This window comes from Crassostrea angulata, chromosome 3, assembly GCF_025612915.1.
Source record: "Crassostrea angulata isolate pt1a10 chromosome 3, ASM2561291v2, whole genome shotgun sequence".
Classification (NCBI taxonomy): Eukaryota; Metazoa; Mollusca; class Bivalvia; order Ostreida; family Ostreidae; genus Magallana; species Magallana angulata.
The window spans coordinates 12,601,820-12,623,896 of record NC_069113.1 but is presented as its reverse complement, the minus strand read 5'-3'; the positions used below and the strand labels follow the sequence as shown (position 1 = coordinate 12,623,896).

Below are 22,077 nucleotides of genomic sequence, written 5' to 3'. Positions count from 1 at the left end.
GTTGTACCAATCTGAAGAGACAAAGGCTTGACATATCAAACCACATGAAGCACTTTGAAGAAAGTAATATATTAAAGTATGCATGCAATATTATATTGCAGTGTCTTTCATACACTCCGGGTCAATTTTTCGCTTGATAAGGGTTCCATAAGGGCAGATAATGATAAAGTGGCCTTGTATTTTATCCTGATACCCCCCGGCCTTGTAGGAATGCTGTGATCGCCAAGGTTCTAGTAGATTTCATCAATTTAATTAATATTTTAAATAGACAACGATTAAAATGATTCGCGTGTGCATTTTTCTGGCTCTATTATCCATCTCTTTTGCTGATAATGTGAAATTCAAAGATTGTGGTAAGTGTAAATTATACACGAGCGAAATTTCATTCAAAACTATATAGCGGGAATACGTTTTATTCGAATCTGATCTTCATGAAATTCCAAATTTATAAATTAAAAAATAAGCGTATTTTTGTGCACGATTCCAGTCAGTGTACATGGATTTCCTTTCACATCGTGGTTAAAATCGTTTGATGCACTAAGTCAATATCTCAAATAGTGCGCTATGCAAAACAGGGACCAGAAAGTCATTTATTTAAAAGATTTTAATTAACAAAAAAAAAATTAATATCCACTGTATCTTTTCTGCTTTCAGGGTCTGTCGTGGGTAAAATAAACAGCGTCGACGTCAACCCGTGTCCCACAGAGCCGTGCCAGCTGAAGAAAAACACCAACGTTACTATCTCCATTGATTTTCTTCCTAGTAAGTATGCAATGCATTTTAAAGCCGTAATTTCTTTCTGTTTCTACACTTGGACGTACACCAGTTTGAAAACTTATTTGAAGTGACGTGGAGGCTACCGAAAATAAAAGCAAACTCGTATTTTGCTCTGCCTAAAGCACCAGTGGCGTCGGAAGCAAATTGATTGAAAGTGGGGGGGGGGGGGATAGACTTACGAAAAATCTTGACAAGAAAAAAAAGGTGTTTGGATATAGTAATGTGTTACTTTGCAAAAAAAAGGGGGGGGGGGCAAAGCCCCCCCCCCCCCATTTCCAATGCATATGAGCAGTTACTAATAATTTTATTGCAAGCTGTTGAGTAGTACGAAATGCCAAAAAAGTCTTCTCCCTGTTTCTGCATTTCACTATTTTACGGTTTTTCTAGGTGCTTTTTCAGTTCAAGTCAATGAATGTGTTATCCCACAATACCGGTAGTACTTAAATGTGATCATCCGGTTACTGATCTTTGCTGATTTGACTTTCAGATTCCAATTCCGCTACGTTTAAGACGGTCGTGCACGGCATTATAGGCGGAGTCCCAGTACCATTCCCCACCGCTAATGGCGATGTCAACCCTCCCGTCCCTATACAACAGAACCAGAAGATCACATACACCAACGCCATTTTTGTAGAGCCAGCTTATCCTAAGGTATTAATGCAAACACAGAGTGTTTGCCCGATTTCACAATATCAGATTTTGTTGATGTTTTTTTTTTACGAACGAAGAAAAAAATCTTCCACAAGAGTCTGTATTTTATTATTTATATTTCAAATGAATGAGAAACAGGCTAAAAATTATATCAATGAGCTGGTTTGCACACAGCCTCCTACGGTATATAATACCCACGGTTATTTCTTATTTGGTTAAAAAAAATTCTTCTTAAGTGTATATACTTTTTTCTTGAAAATCTAGAAAAAAAATGTTGTTCTTTAGAATTGTTTGCATCATGACATCTAGAGCAATGTACACATTATTATAAGAATTATAGAATCATTCTTTTTTTCAATATTTAAGATGAAAATGATTGATTTGATCTTCATAGGTCTCGAGTTTTCAATCATTCCGAGTTCTTTATTTTACAGATTTCTCTTGTGGTAAAGTGGGAGATCCAGGATTCCACAGGGAAAGATTTCGCTTGTTTTGTGGTACCCGCGATGATAGTGGGTTAAGCACCACACCTATTATCTCGATTCTTATTAAACTTAAAACTTAAACGATTTTTGTGTTGGTTTATGTTTTTCATATGAGACAATGAACTGCGGGAAACAGGAAAATTGGGAAAAAACACATATATATTTGGAGTATGAATAATCCAGATCATGATGTAATGTTATTGATTTATACTCATACTGTAAATTCAAGTGTTGTCTGATCAATTTCCTAAAAATCCTATGCTGGATAATTAAGTGAACCCAGTCAGTTTTTGAAGCCACGGGGGAAAAGGTCAAGGGTCAAACGCCTCAAGATATCAACCGGAAGACTAAAAGTGTTGCCCACTCATTATCTTAAAAAGAACATCCAAGTTTACTTTACATGCTTCAAACTTAGTACACAAGTACCGAAAAAGGGGTACATGATCCCTATACATGACAATCAAAGGTCACACTACAATGTACCGTTCACTTCAGAAAACATTGTTTGTTTAATTTAAAGGAGCCTGCTCATGATTTAAGCGGAAAACCATGTTTCTTTTGTTGTTGATGACTTGAAAGCTTCATGAGGGATATTTATTTTTTGTTCAGCGAGATAATGTCAGTTGTCGAGTTATTAGAGAGCTCACAATTCTTTGTTATGTAGTCAAGGCTCGTGTCATGTTTTTTGTTTACGTTTGTTGAAAATAATAGTAAAAAATTGTTTTATTAGTAGATTTTTCTCTCCTGGCTAGGTGTTATGAAAACAATATCGTTATATTTTCTTTTCAATATTCAGTATTTAAACAAAAAATAAAACAAAACAATAATTGGTCTGATATTTGTTTACATAACAAAGAGTGCAAGCTCTGTGTCTCGACGACTGACACTTTAATTTTGGTTCATTATTAAAAATACCACATTGAAACATTCAGATTAAAAAAAAATTAGCTTAAAACTTGACCTTGTCCCTCTAAGAACATTTTGCTTGGCAGAATCAAATTTGGTACACTAACACTCAATGCCAAGTTTCAAAATACTTCAGTATTATAAAATGGGAAAAGTTATTATCCGCTCAAAATATTCAGAAACATTTGCATCTGCGACCGTTTGGTTTAGTACCTTGTTTGAAAGTTTATCCTTTCAATATTGCAACTTGAAGAGAGGGACGAAAATAGGTTTGTTATTATTATCATCAATTATCAGTTGAATTCACCAATAAACGCAACATTCGTTTCCTCCTAAGTACAACCGCATCATCATTTGATTCAGATGAAAAGACTTACAGGAGAAGTTTCAGTTTCTTCCAAAATTCCAGATCAGAATCTTTTTTTAAAGTTACGACACGCCAAATAATGTACGTGTTGCGATTTAAAAATGAAATAAATACTACATTCCTTTTTGTTTACATTTCATGAAACATGTACGTTCGTTTTGTCTATTTAGTTCATCGTACACTGTACACATAAACGTTAAAAAGTAAACGCTTTAAAATGTCACCTCGCCCGATAAACACCTCAATATCTATAATTTATTTTGACCTCCCGTCGGCTAACGTGTACGTGTCCTGTTTTACAAATCGTTAAGTATGTTAATTCCGTAATCTGCCCTATTTCAGTTGGTCAGTACAAGATATATACCGTACAATGTAACCTATGACTCTAGAACGACATGTCCTATACAGTTGACTTCGATCAGCCCATAAGTCGTTATCGCGCAAAGTCGTATGACAAAAGAAACGATCGAACGATTCCAAAGTCAAAAACAAGGCCGGGTTTTAACAGTTGTATATATATATATAAAGACTCCATTATAAGAGACCTGGTACTTTTAGAGTTGTTTTATTATTCATCATTTACTTTTCGTCTGTAACTTAGAGAGATGGACACTGTAACGAGAGCCATTCTTTTTCTTGCTGTTGCGTGTTGCGTAACAGCTGATGTCATCAACGTCAAGGATTGTGGTATGTTGTTGCCCTCTACTTTTTCATATACCTATCATTTAATAATTTTATTATTATTATTTTTTTGCATCAATTTACTTTAAACAAAGGAAATATAATATGATACATGTTTATTACTAGTATTTATTGATAGATAATAAAAGAATGTCCAATCTCCTGGAATTTTTGTTACCTATGAAGAACTCAGTTTTGTAATCTAAAAAAAAAACTTAAATGAAAGTCTAAACTGTTTGATATTGTTTGTCGATTAAGAAGCGGTTGCATGTTTTAGACATCTTTTTTAGTTGGAAATACCTAATACATATACCTTGACACCCCCCCCCCCCGTTTTTAAGAAATACATTATATATCAATACATATGTAGAAATTCTACCAAATATCGAGAATGCATTGTTCATATTGATTATGATACTGTTTTAATTGTGATTATCTGTCGTATGCTAGGATCCGTGACTGGAAGCATAAACCAAGTGGAGATAACTCCCTGTCCATCAGAACCATGTCAATTCAAGAGAGGAGTTAATGTTACCATGAAGGTGGAATTTACCTCGAGTAAGACAGAGAGATGCAATTCTTAAGATGCTTTTGCAAAGCCTGTAATTGAAAGTCGTATTTATCATTATCATTTTTTTCTTTTTAAATAGAGATAGAATCCAAGAAATACACATCTGTCCTCCATGGTATCATAGGTGGAGTCCCCGTTCCGTTTCCGGTTTCACAGGGACTCATTTCCGGTCCAATAAATGCAAATAGTAAAATTGTCTACTTAAACGCTTTGAAGGTTGAACAATCCTATCCAAAGGTAATTGTATTATTTTTCATCAAGTCCTCATTTGATTCCATGTTGTAATAAAAAAAAACAAAATTAGCTGTCGGTTTTCTTATTATTTTTGTATGTTGGTACAGTTCGTACTAAATGTGGTTTGGCGAAAATTGTGAATTTGAATCAGCGTTATATATAATAATATTCCACTTTCACATTACATGTACTAACTTTTATACATGCTTTCACAATGTCATATATGCTTGGTTTCAGGTTTCTCTCGTTGCAAAACTAGAAATCAGAGATGACAGTGGGAAGGATATGGTGTGCTTTTTATGGCCTGCTCAAATCGTTGATTAAAGGTTCGACCTCCCACTACCAATTTAATGTGGACAGTACTAGGCGCGTTTCACATTCATTCAGTTATCATTGTACATATTTCATGATTATTTATTCAATTATTCCTTTGTGTGCGTTTATATTTTTGATGTAATAAAATATGTAATGAATTTACAAAAAAGAGTTAATTATATATATTACTGTAGCAAAGTAAAGTATCGTCACAGACTCGTCTTCTGCAAACTACACTGTGAAAACTTGATAGAAACAAATAAACAAACAAACATTATAAACATTTACAGAGATTCATGTTAAAAAGAACTTTTCATTGGTGATCACACATAGTCATCCAAATATTCAGAATGGATACATACACTCTTTTCGACATAGATAATAATTAATAAGTAGTTTTACATGTATTTTTTAACTTGATATTCCTTCTAAATATTATCATCATGGCGTTTTAGTGAGACGTAAAGTAAACGTGCGATCTTTTTGCCTGACGAACCATGTAAACAAGTCACATGTCACTAAGTTGTGATGGACAAAGAACGGCACATTCACAAACAACAGTTACTAAACAAGCAACCTAATTTGGAATCTTCTGATAAGCTATCTTATTCAAGAAGCGGATATGCCGATTTAGTGTCCAAATCAGACACATTTTCCTAAAATTTGCAACTTTATCACCAAATAAGATAAAACCGACTGATAGAAAGAGTTTGATTTTGTAGGTCACCGAACTTTAAGAATTATGGGTTCAGTTTATAGAATCATAAGTATTCAATACAATTAAAAAATATATATTTACATGTACATGCTCAATTAACCTAAATTGATCATACATATTTGTAAGCCAATCATCCAAGGTAAATCAAAGTTGGCTTCAAAATTACTTTATTTATATTTTCATTCTACGTACTTTAAATCCCTCTTGCGCAACGAAGGTCATGTGGGGACATTTCCATTCAATTTCCACGTGACTCCACCCGAATATAAACAAACCTCGGCAAGAACTCACCGTTTGTACTATTAACAGACAACACGAAACAAAGGAATACAACAGACATGTCCCTCTCGCTCGTGTGCGCTCTCGTGGTGGTTGGCGTACTTGCAACTTGCTTCTGTGAACCGATCAACTTCAAGAAATGCGGTAAGTTATATCGGCTTTCTTAATGATCATGCACCATGCTTTGTATATCCAGGCATAAGGTTTCATGCAGCATGCACTTTTGTGGGGTTTCGTATGGCAGTCTTATCGACCGAAAAAAAATACAACCTTAGTATACCTGCATAAATTTAAAATTTCACAAGAATTGCTGCCTTAGGTCAGATCAAAACCAAATGGTAGGTCCATAGTGAGATTTAACGCTAATTTTCCGAAATGCTAGTAGTTGGTAATCTCCTTAATAGTAAGAATAGATAATAACAGTCAATTTATATCATTTGTTTTAGTTAGGTCTCTATGTCAGAATTTGATTACTTTAATGAATGAAATAAATAAAATGCCCCACCCCATATCATCTGCGCATAAGTAGTCATGATGGTACATATGAAGCAAATTGCAAAATTACTTTCAATGGACAGTGCGTACTAAGATAGTCAGTCCACAATCCTTATTTTTCGTGTGGTTTTTAACATAAGACTATAAAATGTTGCAATGTATCACATGTACTGTTGATTTCAAATAATATTTAAATTGCTCAGTATTGCGCTATACAGAATATGAACCCTATGGGACAAGATTGATTCAAAATTTTGAATACATGTAATACTTTTACCATAGAGACAATACTCTTAGGTCCAAAATGCTCTTCATATTTATAGATTATAATCACAATCTCCTTACAGATGGAACTCCAGACATAAAGTCTGTTGATATCTCTCCGTGCACAGCGCAACCTTGTAAATTTCATCATGGAATGAATGTCACCGTTTCTGTAACATTTATCGCAGGTTAGTAGCGATATTACGCTATAGGCTATGGCTCATTGGAGTCACATGATTCAATTATATAACAGTTACCTCCCGTTTATAAATCAGTGGCGCGAATTTTTTCTATACATGTGTGTTGTCCTCTCCCCTTGTAAATCTTAATACAATGTCAACACACAGAAAAAATGTTTCTTTACCATTTTCACTATCTGTATATATCATAATGAACTATAGAAGAACGTGATATAAACAAACTGTTCTATTGTCATTTGTAGCGAAGAATTCTGTGGGCTTAACTGCTGAGATCTACGGAATACTCTCTGGTATACCTATCAAGTTCAGAATGCCAAACCCAAATGGCTGTCAGTCCAGTAACATCACGTGTCCTATAAAAAGTGGGGACCAGTACACATACAGTGGCCTTTTCAATGTTCTTCCCACATACCCTAACGTAAGTATTGATCAGTGTGTTTATACAATATAATGGACTCTATGAAAAGGGACACCAGTTATATAATGAATCGAAATTTCTCTCAGTTTTCCAAACACTTGAAGTTTTTACATGGTTCATCGTCCGTTTCAATCTATTAACAATGAAATTACATGTAAAGTTCCTCCCTGTTATGTGCAATAGTATAAACCAGGGAGTTTTCGGGTCACCATATTTGAAATTTCATATTTGCATTATATACACCCTCATTTGTGTGTGTGTGCATGCCTAATTTCAATACTGTATACATGGCATTTGGATGTTATTTACGTGTATGGTATGTTTTTTTTTTCAGATACGACTAACGGTGAAATGGGATTTGAAGGCGGACGACAATAGCTATCTATTTTGTTTCTTGTTTCCTATGGAAATTGACACGTAATGTTCTGTCACGGTCCTTATCATCAAACTACTGCATATGCATCTTCGCTAGCCAAGGGTTTACGATCCACTGTGCTTCTCTGTTGTAGAGGAGCAGAATGGATCGTAAACCTTTGGCTAGCGAAGATGCTGTATATGAATTCATGCCATTTTTAAAATAAAACCATTTGCATTTATCGTTGTGTTTTTCTCTCTCTCTCACTCTGAGTCATTATTTCACTTTTGCTATCAAAATGTATTTAAAGCTGTATGTTTATCTGTAAAACACTTACAGATTCGTACGTTCGTGTAAGTAGTCTTAAAATGTCAAGGCAAGAGCAACAATCCATCGTATCATTTTGTTTCCTTCAAAACAAGCAACTGGAGTGGTTTAGAGTCTTATGCAGTGAGAGTACTATATCAAGTAGTCACATGTTTTTTGTAAGCAACTGGCCACGAAAAGCCTTGTAATCACCTTGTAAACATTGACTACACAATTTGTATGTAGTGATTACAGAGAGACATAAAATGAAGGTTTTGGAACTGTACAGGCATATGCCATAACTTTGGATACGCATGCATTCGCCTTTATTTAAACATAATTCATTTTTGGTTTCAAACGTATATAACTATAACGGCGCTAAGAGAAATATCAGCTCCACAGTATTGTGTTAGCTGATTATTCATTTATAAATAATTTTGCGCGCGTGATCGCAAAGGATATTACCCGTAGGACACTATAATGATATCAATTTAACTTTATTTTCAATGTTTCTTCCTTTAATATACACATTTCACACTTTTTTGTGTTTTTTGTTCTATATAAACGGCGTCTGGCAAGGAATAAGAAATAAATATCTTATAAAAAAGCACGGATTATGAAGGCATGGCGATCGTTCCCATCAAGTTTAAGACTGCAATATGACTAATCTTCTTTAGAAGAGCTCCATAAATAGGAAAATAATGAAACTTATGTAATTTTTCGTTACTATTAATAGTTTGACTAAATAGTAAAACATATAGGATTAAATACTCTGTGGGTGTAAATATTGTCGTTTTCTGTCAATTTTGGTTTAGGATTCAAAAACCATTTTACATACATAAAACCCAATTACATGTGAACCCATCTGATAAAAAACAATAAACAGTCACTGATTTAAGAGAAACGTTTTATTTGATCAAATTTTTTGTTATCATTGTTGAATAGAAATGATTTAGTCCATATCAAACAATAACCAATGACATGTACCTTAATCATCATATACATGTACTTCACAAAATCTTTCTTTCCCGACTAACAGCTGTGCACTGAAAATGCACGAGATTCACACAACAGAATCGGCACAAAAAAGTGCCAAAATATAACCTTCTATATTTTGTAGAGAATATTTTGTAAAAATGTGAAATATGTGCACCAATTTACCCAACAAAATGTGGACATAAACATAATACAGATAAATCTAGATAGGACACGGTAGCTGTAATTACTGTGGTACAACCAAAGTCCTCATCAGTACACAAAAATGAAAATGTAATGTGCACTCGACATTAAGTTTCATCCATTTAGATGTTCTATTAAAAAATATCCAAATCAGTAGACTAGACTGGGGTTATATCTTAAACTTTTAAGAACATGAAAATTACAACATATTAGAAGTATAATATTATATTATTAATACAAGTCAGGCAATCTAGAATTAGTTTGAGAGCCCTGCAGGCATGCTCTGCAGACACTTATGTGAAGTTCAGTCATACACACATGGACAAATAGAAAAATACATGAGCATTCCTTTTCATCTTACTATAATACATGAATACATTTCTTTAATAGATTGTACAATCTGTCTAATATTCAAACGGTAGACTGCCATATTACAAGAAAATTTTAGTTAAATTCCTAATTAATCATAACATCTTTTCTAAACACATTTTCTGTTTATAAATGTAAACAAATAAAGGTATAAACATGATAATCGAAAATATTTAAGAAAAAAATATCAGCTGTGCTTCTAAAGAGATTTAGAGATTCTTTAATTCTAACACATTATTAATTATGCATAAAGTTACCAGTGATCATTCACCTAATGTTTCTTTTCTATTTTTACTTGATCTGGGCTGGCAGCATCACACAAAACATTGGTTGTTTCTTTTCATTCACCAACTCATACTTGACAATAAGTCTTATCTGAAAAAGGAAGCAAAAAAAATAGTTTAATTTCTTTAAATTAAATGCGGAGAAGAGTTCAAAAATCAGTGGTCATATCTCCACTAGTTGAAAAAAATATTTGGTAAATCAATTTACGCTTTATCAGTATTATTAAATTTTATAAAGCTTAAGATAACCTTTTTTCAATAAGTGATAAATGCACATACTTTAGGGTAAGCGCTGAGAACAGGAATGGTATTTGTGTAGTCATAGGTGGTTCCAGCAGCCACAGGACACTTGATTCCTGAGTCTTTACATCCATTTGTATTTGGGGGATTGAAGGGAATTGGGACACCTCCTATGATTCCATGGACTACAGCCGTCAATTGAGTGGCCGCTTTGTCTAAAGGAGATATCAATTTTCAAAATAATTTTTGTCTTTGACTTGCTAAAAGCAAGACATATCAGATATAAAATGGATCTGTGTACAAGTTATAAAAATCTAACAGCAATAAAGTACTACTGGTAACAGAATTAGTAAAAAAAAATTAAACTTTTGAACAAAATATAATGTAAATTGAAAACAAACTAATTATCAAAGTTAACTTTACAACAACACAGGAAGGTTTCACATTTATACAATGTGACATTCTATGATTGAGGAAGTAGGTATTAAAATGAAGTTGTTTTCAAGGTTTCTTTTTCTGTCACTTTTTGTTATTTGCTAAAAAAAAATGTTCTTCTTAGTGAAAAGTAATTAAAATTCATACAAGGAAGATATTCAAAAATATTTTAGTGACTAGTCTATTCAGACGCTCTACCAGCTAAGCTATCTGGCACTAGTAATCAAATCAGTATGACTGTCACACAATTTATTGAATTTAATTTAGTTATATCAAGTATATGCAAGATAAAAGTAAATAATAAATATACTGACCTGCAACAAAATTAACATTAAATGTAGAGTTTTTCCCCCTCACAAGAGTACACGGAGAGACAGAACATCCAGTTACTGTGGCAGATTTCACATTGTTTAGACCATCTGTGAAGAAAATCAAACAAATTATAAGAATCAAATTACACATGTAATCATCAGAAATTTATTTAATGAATGATTTAATCATATCTAGAACTGATTAATAAGACCTATTGAAATTCTCCATATTTTTGGATATTAATATCAAATGCAATTGTAATGGGATGGGAGAAATAATGACAGGCCAGACCGGGATTCAAACCCCAACCCCCTTAATCTCTAGTCAGGTGCTGTAGCAACTGATTCATCTTGTGCTGGTATTTGATCCAGACTGATATATTACTGTCACAATATTCTTCCCGATATTATTAAATTATGATCTTCGCCCTCGAAGATCATCACAGGCTCTTCCCCTGGCAGGAGTTAACCTATCGGTTCCAGGGTGGCACAGAACCAAATGTAACCTGCTAGTAACGGGGAGAAATAAAGACGGACCAGACCGGGATTCGAACCCCGGCTCCCTGAATCTCTACCAACTGGTATATCAGGCGCCGGTATTCGAACTGTTCTCAGGGCACTGGTCTGACAGTCACACGATCATCGAGTCTCAAATGTCAAACATAGCTATTACAATGATTACCTAACAGGAACGTCAAAGATATTTTCACTTTACCGATTTATTTACTTCCCATCAGAAAATTTAAGCCTCAGGACCGGTGAACATGGTAAATCAGATAATACGACTCACAACTTAATACTTACCACACGACTTAAACAATGGGCCTGATGACACCACTGAAAAAAGCACAGCCACAATCACAAGAACCAAATATTTCATGTTTTAACTTTTTTGTTGTCGTCCGACCTCGGTAGTCTCTCGCGTGAAAGTTGCGTTTCCTGAGTGAATCATGTGAATTACCACGTGACCTCGTACGATATACGAATTGTAATAGAGAGGCGGATCAAAATGTCCTTCACATTACAGCGAGGTTGTCTCCCCATTAACGAATCACCTTCTGATAAAAATTCTGTATTTTTCTGATCAAGGTCCAATACATAGCATAGGCGTCGGAACCGGGGGGGGGGGGGGGGGGGGGACTTACCCCCCCCCCCCATTTTTTTTGCTAAGTTAGACCTAACCATAAGGCGTATAGCAGAATAGGTTCAGCCCCCCCCCCCCCCCACACTTTTTTTCGCAGGAAACATAATTGTAATAAATAATAGGTAACCACCTTCAATTTGCTTCCGACGCCAGTGCATAGCAACATATCCCGTCATTCTGGGTTATAATTCATGATCTTATTGTAGTAAAGTTATTATGTGAAATTGTTAAAATTAAACTTCTTCATTGATGTCTCAACCAGAAATGAATGAGCTTGAAATACTAATTATAACGTCATGAAATGTAGTTTTTCAGTACCTTATACAAATATTGAACATATAGATATCAAATCATGACGAAAACTAGCAGACTATATATTGAGGAAATATAAAATCCAAGAGAGGTAACGTTAACTCTTTCATTTATTTAATCTGATAACACTGATAAAAAATTCGTGATATTATATATATATAATATTGTTGAAACTATAAATCAATTTATTTTTATTTTATTAGCTAATCAATACTCGCAGAATGACCCACATTGTGTATCACAGGCACGTAGCATCATTTTTGAAAGTGGTGGGTGGGGGTGAAATTCCTAATCTGTGGTGGGGGGGGGGGGGAGGGGAAGGTACACATTTCTTTGCCTTCAATTTCACTCTTCCTCTTCCATTTCTATATGCTCGCCAAAAAAGTGAGAATGAGGTAGGGGGCAACTCCACTATAATTCATTTTTTTTTAATATGTAAATTTCAGAAAAACGTTTGCGGCGAGAAAAAGTAAGGGGGGGGGGGGGTTGGGTGGGGGTATTCTCAAATTCTGATTGATAATGTAACATTATAAACTAAGGGATTCCTTGTAGACTAGTGGAATATTTGATATATTCCCCCTTAACAACACGCACGTATCCTATCTCTTAATAAGCAAATAGATACGATTTTTTTTTACTGAATGATGAGAAATATTTAGTATATTTTTGAATGGTTTGCACCACAGTCATTCTCAGAATTGAGATCGACTCCATTACACTGGTTACGTTGTTAAAAATTAAGTTTGCCAGATTGTTTTCATAATTTGGCTTTACAAAAGAATAAGATCATCTACGATACTTTTCCAGAAAATTAATCCTACATATACCTGTTGTTTGAACAAATCTTGTTCAGATTCTTTGCACGTTGGATAACAGTGACGGATGTTAACCTTATTAAAGCGGTGTTTTATTCCAGCAATAAATAAATAAAAGGTCAAATTAGTCACTAGTTTACTAACTCTATATTAATTTCAAATTATATAGAAGTTTCTTACTGAAACCACGAATAGCAAGTACATTTTTTAAAGTATTAAAATGCAAAAATATTAAATACACAGCAAATAAATGAGGCATATTTGCTTATCGATAGCCAATAAAATGTTTTGTTTTTTGAAATTGTATGTATTAATGAATTTGATTGAATATCATCATAACTCAATAGTCAAAGGACCGCAGATTCAGATTTCAAATCCAACTGCATGAGGCTTTTATTCATATTTACTGAATTAATTGTAGCAAACCATAACCCCTTTGCATTGCTTATATTTCGCCTATTTGAATTACACACTTCTTTTTCATCATGCTGTCTTTCATAATCAAATAATTTCTCCTAATTTATAAATACGAGTGTAGTAATCAAATTAAACATTATGTAGATACAAAGGCGCAGTTTAATTGAAACACACCACCATATGAAAACAGCAACGTCAGTTTCTAGTGAACCGTAATTATAACACGCCAATTGAATCGGAACACTTTTTGTATTCGTAGGTAACATTTTCTAACTGTCTTTGAAATGAAGACAACTTCTCATTTTGATTTCAAACGCAACCAAATGGTTTTAAGTCAAATATGAGTAAAGTATAACTTCCAATATAAGCTGTCACGGACTGGTTGGTTGGGATTACTCATACTATTTACGAAATTCATTCAAAAGACACAACAAATAAGCATGTTCAATGAGTTTTTTTTCTCTCCATTTATTCATCACATAACAATTCAAAGTATACATATGTAAAACAATGTAATTTTAATAAAATAAATGTATTTTTAAATAAAATGTGTGATATTTTAAAACTTCATTACCAGCCATACGAAAGGACCAGAATTGTCTGTGTCTGTTGTATACATTTATGATTATTAGTTGTTAATTACAATGTACATGGTAAACTGACTCCATTTGCATTGTATATGACTTCTCTTGGCTTCACCTTTGGGACACAAATATGCTTTGAGTGAGACATAAATACTTAAGAGAAGCATGTCCAAATGTTGAGCGAGTTTTGGGGTTCAAACAGCTTTTTATCACACAGAACAGTATATTAATCTTGTATTCGACAGTTAAAACAAGTTTACTTTTAACAAATTTAATACTGGTAATAATTTAAGACATATCAAAAGTGTTGAATTACAAAGGCTTGATCCTCATAGCACATAATTTGAAAAATTGCAATTAATTACTTATAGACTCTCCCATAGTCCAAGAAATTCAATGATTTATAGGTATGAAAATTTCAAACATGAGAAAATGGTGTTTTTTCAAATGCAGCCAAATCACCAATAAAAACATAAATTCTGCTTTCTAATAAAGTTTTATCAACCTAAATGGTGTATATTGATTGACTAAAACTTATCAAAAACTTAAACGTATTTATTCTGATCAAAAATATTTTTGCATACCTACACCAAAATGAAGTCTATCAGTGATGGTACACTTTAAGATTTAAGAAAAAAAAGTTCTTAAAGCAATTATTGTATAACCAACTCAAAATATGAAAATATTTTTATATTCAATCAATAATTTACATAAGCAATCATTTTTGTTCTTAAAGAAGTACATAAATCGTCTGATATTTTAAAATATAAAATAAAAAAGACTGAAAGTTGCACAAATTTTTCGTATCCACTATAATAAGAAATCAAAAACTGGTTCAGATTTTTCTATTTAATTTCAAAATTTGCATGAAAAATGTTTTAATTGCCACATTATTTTTATAAATTACACATATACAACACTTGTGGAGCTCGTTTAAAAAAAAAACAGAAAGAAGAAATAAACAGAGTAAGGGTTTGGAAAATACATACTAAAATGTAGTAGATCATCAACCAAACAATGAAAAATTACTGCAAAAAATACCGTCTTGCAAGTAAAACCTGATGATGGTCAAGACATTTCTGTCGTTTCGTTTCAAGTTCATTGCACCACTGAAGTTTAATATAACAGATGAGATTGAGAAACAAAACTGTAAGAGATACATCCCTGCACATATCAGTAACTCATACTACTACACTTTCACCATCAAGCTTACTCTCTTACTCCGTGTTAAAGGGATGAAAACTACACATGTAATGTTCTGCTTTTGTTTCTTGTGATGACTGGTCCGTACTCTTTGAATGGGTAAAACGAGGGGTTTATGCCATAAATACAACAAAAATGATGAAAAACAAAATTAAGACTGCAAATATCTTGATCATTAGCCATCGGTTTGATGTCACTGACTGAAAGTATTTTAAAATTTCACTGTGTGCTGCTTCCACATTCATGACCGCATCATCGGTATTTGAGTCAATTCTGAAAAATAAACGTACAAATTAGATTAAAATAAAAGAGAAAATATACATGTATTAAAAAAGATTATGTTAATATGGAGAAAAGGTACAAGTCTTCTTATCCACATTTAATATGTTGGACTGACCTGTGGACAATTTCCTCCTGTTCTTTAACCATGTGTGCCAGTTGAGTGAATATACCGCCAAGCTCTACAATGGTGCTCTCTATATTCTTCATGGTATCTGCTCTGTCCTGTATGTAATCATCCTGTACCGAACAAAATCACAGCTGTTTAACTCTTGAAAGTTAATTCATAAATCAATGTCAATTCACTTTCCTTTTTTCATTAAAATGGGTGTCATCATTCTGCTGAAAGTTGTTCAAACAACTATCGTGGCATCAACAAGACTTAACTATTAACTGACTAGAGTACCATAAGTTATCCTTCTTTTTTATATTTGAAGTTAATTCACAAATCCAGTACATCAAATGTATTTGGAGAATTTATGAATTTAGTAATCATGTGATTTTTAAAGAAATAATCATTAATGATTTTAACTTACTTGTTGGTCTACCAGTTGCATTTGTTGCTGAAACCTATTTTTATCCAAACCATCCATATTTATCACAACATCCGCCCCTCCTGTTGCACCCTGGGAATGATTCATTTCATCCTGAAACAATACTGAACCTACAAAACAAAAACAAAACTCGCTAATATTGCTCCACATTACTTGTATTCACTAATTAAAAACAAACTAGAACTGTCCTAATGGGACTAATACCCCCGCAAGGCTAATTTCAAATGGGACAAATAATTGAATTGAATAATAAAGGTTTGGAACACATACAAAAAAAAATTAATTCTAGAATTGTAAAAAAAAAAAAATTTGTTAACAAAGAAAAATTAAAATCAAAATCATATCAGTAATTTTGAATTTCATTTAAATTAATGCCCAATAGGGTCACTTCATCAATTTACTTGACTAATAAATTTAAACAACTTCAAAAAATAGTTTAACTTCTTTATTAATAATGATATCATTTATTTCTTTATAATGATAGAAACTTTTGGTTTACATGAAACAGTTTTAAAATAGCCCCAAAACCATCACCCATTTTACAGATTATCAATTTTCCCTAAATACATACTCCATCTGAACCATGGCTCAGATAATTGCTCCCTTGGGACAAATGAATTCAGCCACACTTGTCTTTAATGTTCTTATTAGCTCCTAAGAATTTATCATTGACAAACAAAAACTTTGCATTGTCTGTTGAAAGAATACTTATTATTTTTTATTAATTAAGACATAAAGACAAAAAACCTCCATCTGGATGTATTTATATAAATATATTTTAGAGTGTTTTAATACTATTAATTAATAAAATCTGTAAGGATTACCTCCCTTACTTTTCAACATCAGTGTACAATATATAGAATAAGGAAAATGAAAACTGTCATAAAATCATTAAATCTTATCTGATCTTAAAAAAAATTGCAGGTGCACATCTTCAGATGGTGTTAAACACATGTACAAATTTTTAAACTATTCCATGCAGTAATAAAAAATTCTAAAGGGGGGACAAAGTTGCGTCTACAGACAGACGGACAGACATACAGACGGACAGGGTGAAACCAATATACCCCCCTAAACTTCGTTTGCAGGGGTATAAATAGGCAAAAATGACAGCTAAAATGAAAACTCACTAAATATATGAGTATGTAAACATTTTTCACAAACATTGCAACAAATCAACTTACTGTGATTGCTGTATGTAGTATTGGATGGGGACTCAGAAAACTGATCTCTTCTAGTCTTTTGATGTTTTAAATTCTATGAACAAAAGGTACCCTTGTACTGATTAAACACTGAATGAAACTAGTTAACAGTAAGAATGAATTCATACATGTATGTGAAATATTCTATTATTAAAAAATAATAGATACATACTTCTGTCCTAACTTCAAGAACTTGCTTGAAATCATTTGACATGGTGGCAAGCTTGGACTGTGGAAGAAAGGAAAAATAGTAGTAAAGTATGTCAAATTTGTCAATATGAAAGAAAGTACTATAAAAGAAATACTTTTGCATTAATTCACATCATTACAATGTTTGAAAATTTAAAAAATTTGGTTACACCCGTAACATCACAGAGCCCAGTTATTTGGTTTTTTTTGAAGATACAGTTAACCTAACACTGCGTTATCTCTGAGTTAACACAATGTGTTAACTTATAGTTTACCACATGGTTTTATGTTTTTTAAAATGGTGCTGGAGTTAAATTATTAATACATGTTAACAATCTGTTAATTTTAATCAACACTCAGTACTTGGATTAAAACTTTCCCAGTAATTAAAAATATATGGTTGCTAGCATGTCATAACATGTATCCTAACCCCTGTATTAAATTAAACCATTTTTCAAAAAAATAAAACCAGAACCCAGGTGTATGTATGAACTGAGGCACCCACCTGAAGCGATACCACCACCGAGTTGGAGTGACTCTGTACGTGCCTGGCGTTGGGGTGGGAGCGGGCCACCTGCTGAAGCTGGGCTATCTGTTTGTTCAGACCCTGTATGTCCTGGTTAATGATGTAGGTCAGCTCCTGGATCTCCACTGGCTTATCATCAAACAACGACTTCTTCTTGGCCACTGGACAATATAATAGGGAACAGTAAAATCAAATAATCCGCATGTAAGCAGTGAGCTCTGATTGTACAAAATAATGAAATGCATTTGTTTTTAAAAGAGTCAAAATAAACTTGGTAAAAGCTGAAATTCCTAATAAATTGTGGTCCCAGCAATGAGTCAACCCAACCAGTTGTCACTGAAAATGAATTTCACTCCAGCGTTATTTTAGTTCTTCTATCTCCAATACCAGGCATTACCGGTAGTTCACCTGATGGCACACCTGGAACACACAGCTGACATGTAGTATTCCTCATGCTGTTTTAGATACTGTGTTATTACTTCATTGTTGCAAGAGTATTTTTTGTTTATTTGTAACGCATTGATCTGTAAATTTGGTTTTACTTTTCTCCTGGCTTGGATTTAGTGCATACATTTTATAGAAGTTATTGTGACTGAGTAACACGTACAGCGAAGTAAGATGTATGCTCATACAGGTGAGGCCTGCACAGGTAAAAACTTTGAACTGTTTTGAAGTCAGTTTCTGGTATACTTATGGGTTATGGGGAGAGTCGCAAGAAAAGAAAAACATCGACTTCTGCATGTTATGTTCAGCTTTTAAAATTTGATTTTGTCCACCATTGCCACAAAATATTATTGATCCCTTAATTTATACTGTTATTCACTTGTTTTGAGCTACAGTATCAATTTATATGATGGAGAACCCTGGCACCATAATTTTTATTACTTATTGTACTAAATTTGTCACATTGCTTTTAAGAATCATTGTATGATGTATTTTTAAGAGGGGAAATGGGAAATTAATTGAAACATTATTCTATTACTTACACATGGTGAGTTTTTCAAGCTTTGCAAATGTGTTTGCTAAATCACGTCCAATTTTCCTATAAAAAATACAAAGCACATATTTTAATATACCAGTATACATACACTGTACAAATGTACAGCGATATATGCACATTCATGATCCTAAAATCTGTATTCTATTCCATCACCATGTACTGTGAGGACTTCGGAATAAGAATTACTTATCATTGTAGTATTTAAGAAACGCTCATGGGGCACATAGCTCTCCTGAGCAACAATAGTCATAATAGAATCGACTTGATGGAGAAATATACAAAATATCTAGACAACGTAGTAAATACATTTTGTTTTTTAAAAAATCAATTTTTTCCACTTGATATTCTTGTGTTTATCATTGAGGCCCTTTTGTAACAGAATGATTTTATAGTCATATCAAATATTGTGCATCACAGTTCTCAAGATGATCTTAAACAATTACCGTAACTGTTTATATAAGGGATAAAAACCTACACATGTACATCAATCTTTCAAACCCTAATGAGGCCCAAGAATTGTCCAGGGGCTAAAGTCCAAACAATTCTAAAAAATCAACAATATGTCAAAATACTTGCACATATAAGTAAAACCATATACCGGTATTTAACATTTGTGTTTTTGTGAATAATTTAAAATGTTTTCCTTTGTAAAATTGGACCCCAAATGTGGCCCCACCCTGCTCCTGAAGATAAAGAATTTGATCAGCTTAACTCTAAACGATCTAAGATTGCTTTCATTAAAGTTACAGGTTTTCTAGGCAAATGCCTTTTGAGAAGAATATTGTAAAAAGATTTTTCTCTATATATTCTAATGTAAAAATTTGTCCCCACCTTACCCCTGGGGATCATGACTTGAACAAACTACAATCTACCTTAACTGAGGATGCTTCCACACAAGTTTTAGCTTTTCTTGTCAATGGCTTTTGAGAAGAAGATTTTTCAAAATTTCTCTCTATATATACCTATGTAAAAGTTGAACCCCTCCATTTTGGCCCAAACTTATCACAGGGAGATCATGACTTGAACAAACTTGAATCTACCCTACCTGAGGGTGCTTCTCCACAAGTTTCAGGTTTTTTTTTAGGGTATATGACCTCTGAGAAGAAGAGTTTTGAAAAATACATATACCAATATTTTAAATAATTTTTTATCATCTTCCCTTAAAAGAGGGTGTGGCCCTTCACTTTAATAAATTTGAATCCCCTTCACCAAATGATGCCTTGTGCCAAGTTTGGTTGAAATCGGCTAAGTCGTTCTGGAGAAGCAGTCGAAAATGTGAAAAGTATACAGACAGACAGACAGACAGATGGGTGGACATACAGAGACAGGCACTGGACAAAAAATGATCAGAAGAGCTCATTTAAGCTTTCAGCTCAGGTGGGCTTAAAAAACTATATTAGTCCCTGTTGAATAACTAACAATTTCTTCATCCTAAGACAACAGACATAATTTAATTTTACAATCAATCACCAACAAATATATCAGGTTTTAGAATGGATGACATATATGTACTTGATACATTTACTGGTTGCCTTACACAGGTCAAAACAACATGTGCCTGATCAAAATGTCATAAGATTTAAAAAAAAAAAAAGCTTTTAATATATATGACTCTAATTATGCAGATTTGTAAGATTTAAAGAAAAAACAAAAATTTGCTATTACTTTGCAATTTGTGTGAATTCACTTCTTTGTCTGAGTGCTGGGTTTCTTTTCTGTGCCAAGGCTCCATTTCCCTACAAAAAATGTACAGTTAACGATAAAGAATTCACTTTTTCCGTTGACTTAGATGGAATAGTTCCATATGTATTTAAGTAGAGTGGATAATAATCAAGTATAATTAATTACAGACAACAAATCATCTTACCTGTCTTGACTGTAATAACTTTGCGGCAGAGAAGAACTCATTGGTACGGTCTCTACAAGACATGTCTGTATCTAGCAGGACCTCCGATACAAAAGTTTGACTTGTTTGTGAAGATATTCCGTTTTGTTTAGAGTCAGATCCAGAATTGGTGCGACGTCTTCTGGCTATCATTGATCTTGTTAATGAGTCTCATCTAAAAATAGATTGTTTATTAGAGTTCAAAATCGTTTACCTGTAACCATGGTTATCATTATACATCAAGTTAAGATAATTCACTATGATTTTTTTTATAAAAATACATGAACACAACTACAGTAATTTTCTATTTTTAGCTTTTTACTTTGTCTAACTCCTTAACAATGCAAATATGTAAATTTAAAATAAATGTATATATAAAGTATACCATTTACAAAATGATTAAATCAATATGATTTCCAGACTCTTGCATTTCAGTATGAGAATATGCAACAACATTTCTTATTGTTTATGATGGGATAGTAAAACAAATTAATGGTTCATCAATAGTATCAAAACATAAAATAGGAGACTAATGTGGTCTAAGATTAATCAAATCTTGTTTTAATGTCATATTTCCTTTTTCTTTGACCTATAAATGAGGATGTATAACTCGATCACAATTAAAGACCATCATGTTCAATTCAAAATTTAATTTCATTTATTTATTATAGGATTACATTAAAAAAAGAAAAAGAATAGATATCAACATAGTGATTAATGGGAAATGTACAGTACGGCTGTATGTGCTACATACTGTTAACATGAAAAGATAGGTTAAATATAAAGACTGCATTTCATAATACATACACAATTAAGTGATAAAGGGTTCATGTATATCATAACATGTACATGTACATCTCTATTATTTGGCATCTGATACAAATATGCCTTATTGAATTTTTACCTTGGTCGTAATTTAGAAATCCGCCAATTTTAATTGTCATTTACGTACCCAAAATTACAAGACCGTCTCAACGATAACTAAAGTATATGGACTTCCACTTATTGTTTTAGACTATCGCAAGTTTCATTTATAAGTTTAGTTTTCTGTTTTGACACATCAAACACACAGTCTTCCACGAATCTCTTACGTCACATCCGCCGGGTCCACCGGAACCCATGCGCAC

General features: G+C 33.1%; 3 protein-coding genes and 1 pseudogene across 3 annotated transcripts; 3 read left to right on the top strand and 1 right to left on the bottom strand.

The window, feature by feature from the left end:
• The first annotated feature begins 120 nt into the window (after positions 1-120).
• On the top strand, positions 121-1,997 carry LOC128179094 (NPC intracellular cholesterol transporter 2-like). Its single transcript, XM_052846591.1, has 4 exons — positions 121-353; positions 655-762; positions 1,265-1,428; positions 1,863-1,997. The coding sequence occupies exons 1-4, from the start codon at positions 281-283 to the stop codon at positions 1,947-1,949; spliced, it is 432 nt and encodes a 143-aa protein (XP_052702551.1). The 5' UTR covers positions 121-280; the 3' UTR covers positions 1,950-1,997.
• Positions 1,998-3,705: 1,708 nt separating this feature from the next.
• Positions 3,706-5,158, top strand: LOC128179093 (NPC intracellular cholesterol transporter 2-like). The gene is made up of 4 exons (XM_052846590.1): positions 3,706-3,873; positions 4,318-4,425; positions 4,518-4,675; positions 4,910-5,158. The coding sequence occupies exons 1-4, from the start codon at positions 3,792-3,794 to the stop codon at positions 4,994-4,996; spliced, it is 435 nt and encodes a 144-aa protein (XP_052702550.1). The 5' UTR covers positions 3,706-3,791; the 3' UTR covers positions 4,997-5,158.
• A 786-nt stretch (positions 5,159-5,944) lies between these two features.
• LOC128179092 (NPC intracellular cholesterol transporter 2-like) lies at positions 5,945-7,956 on the top strand. The gene is made up of 4 exons (XM_052846589.1): positions 5,945-6,128; positions 6,827-6,931; positions 7,186-7,361; positions 7,696-7,956. The coding sequence occupies exons 1-4, from the start codon at positions 6,044-6,046 to the stop codon at positions 7,780-7,782; spliced, it is 453 nt and encodes a 150-aa protein (XP_052702549.1). The 5' UTR covers positions 5,945-6,043; the 3' UTR covers positions 7,783-7,956.
• A 958-nt stretch (positions 7,957-8,914) lies between these two features.
• LOC128175463 (syntaxin-5-like) lies at positions 8,915-22,055 on the bottom strand (annotated as a pseudogene).
• Between the last annotated feature and the right edge of the window lie 22 nt (positions 22,056-22,077).

Coding starts and splice junctions, on each gene's coding strand:
- LOC128179094 (XM_052846591.1), top strand. CDS start 281: ATGATTCGCGTGTGCATTTTTCTGGCTCTATTATCCATCTCTTTTGCT. Junction 354..654: donor TGTGAAATTCAAAGATTGTG/GTAAGTGTAAAT, acceptor TTCTGCTTTCAG/GGTCTGTCGTGGGTAAAATA. Junction 763..1,264: donor CTCCATTGATTTTCTTCCTA/GTAAGTATGCAA, acceptor TTTGACTTTCAG/ATTCCAATTCCGCTACGTTT.
- LOC128179093 (XM_052846590.1), top strand. CDS start 3,792: ATGGACACTGTAACGAGAGCCATTCTTTTTCTTGCTGTTGCGTGTTGC. Junction 3,874..4,317: donor CATCAACGTCAAGGATTGTG/GTATGTTGTTGC, acceptor GTCGTATGCTAG/GATCCGTGACTGGAAGCATA. Junction 4,676..4,909: donor TTGAACAATCCTATCCAAAG/GTAATTGTATTA, acceptor GCTTGGTTTCAG/GTTTCTCTCGTTGCAAAACT.
- LOC128179092 (XM_052846589.1), top strand. CDS start 6,044: ATGTCCCTCTCGCTCGTGTGCGCTCTCGTGGTGGTTGGCGTACTTGCA. Junction 6,129..6,826: donor GATCAACTTCAAGAAATGCG/GTAAGTTATATC, acceptor ATCTCCTTACAG/ATGGAACTCCAGACATAAAG. Junction 6,932..7,185: donor TTCTGTAACATTTATCGCAG/GTTAGTAGCGAT, acceptor TGTCATTTGTAG/CGAAGAATTCTGTGGGCTTA.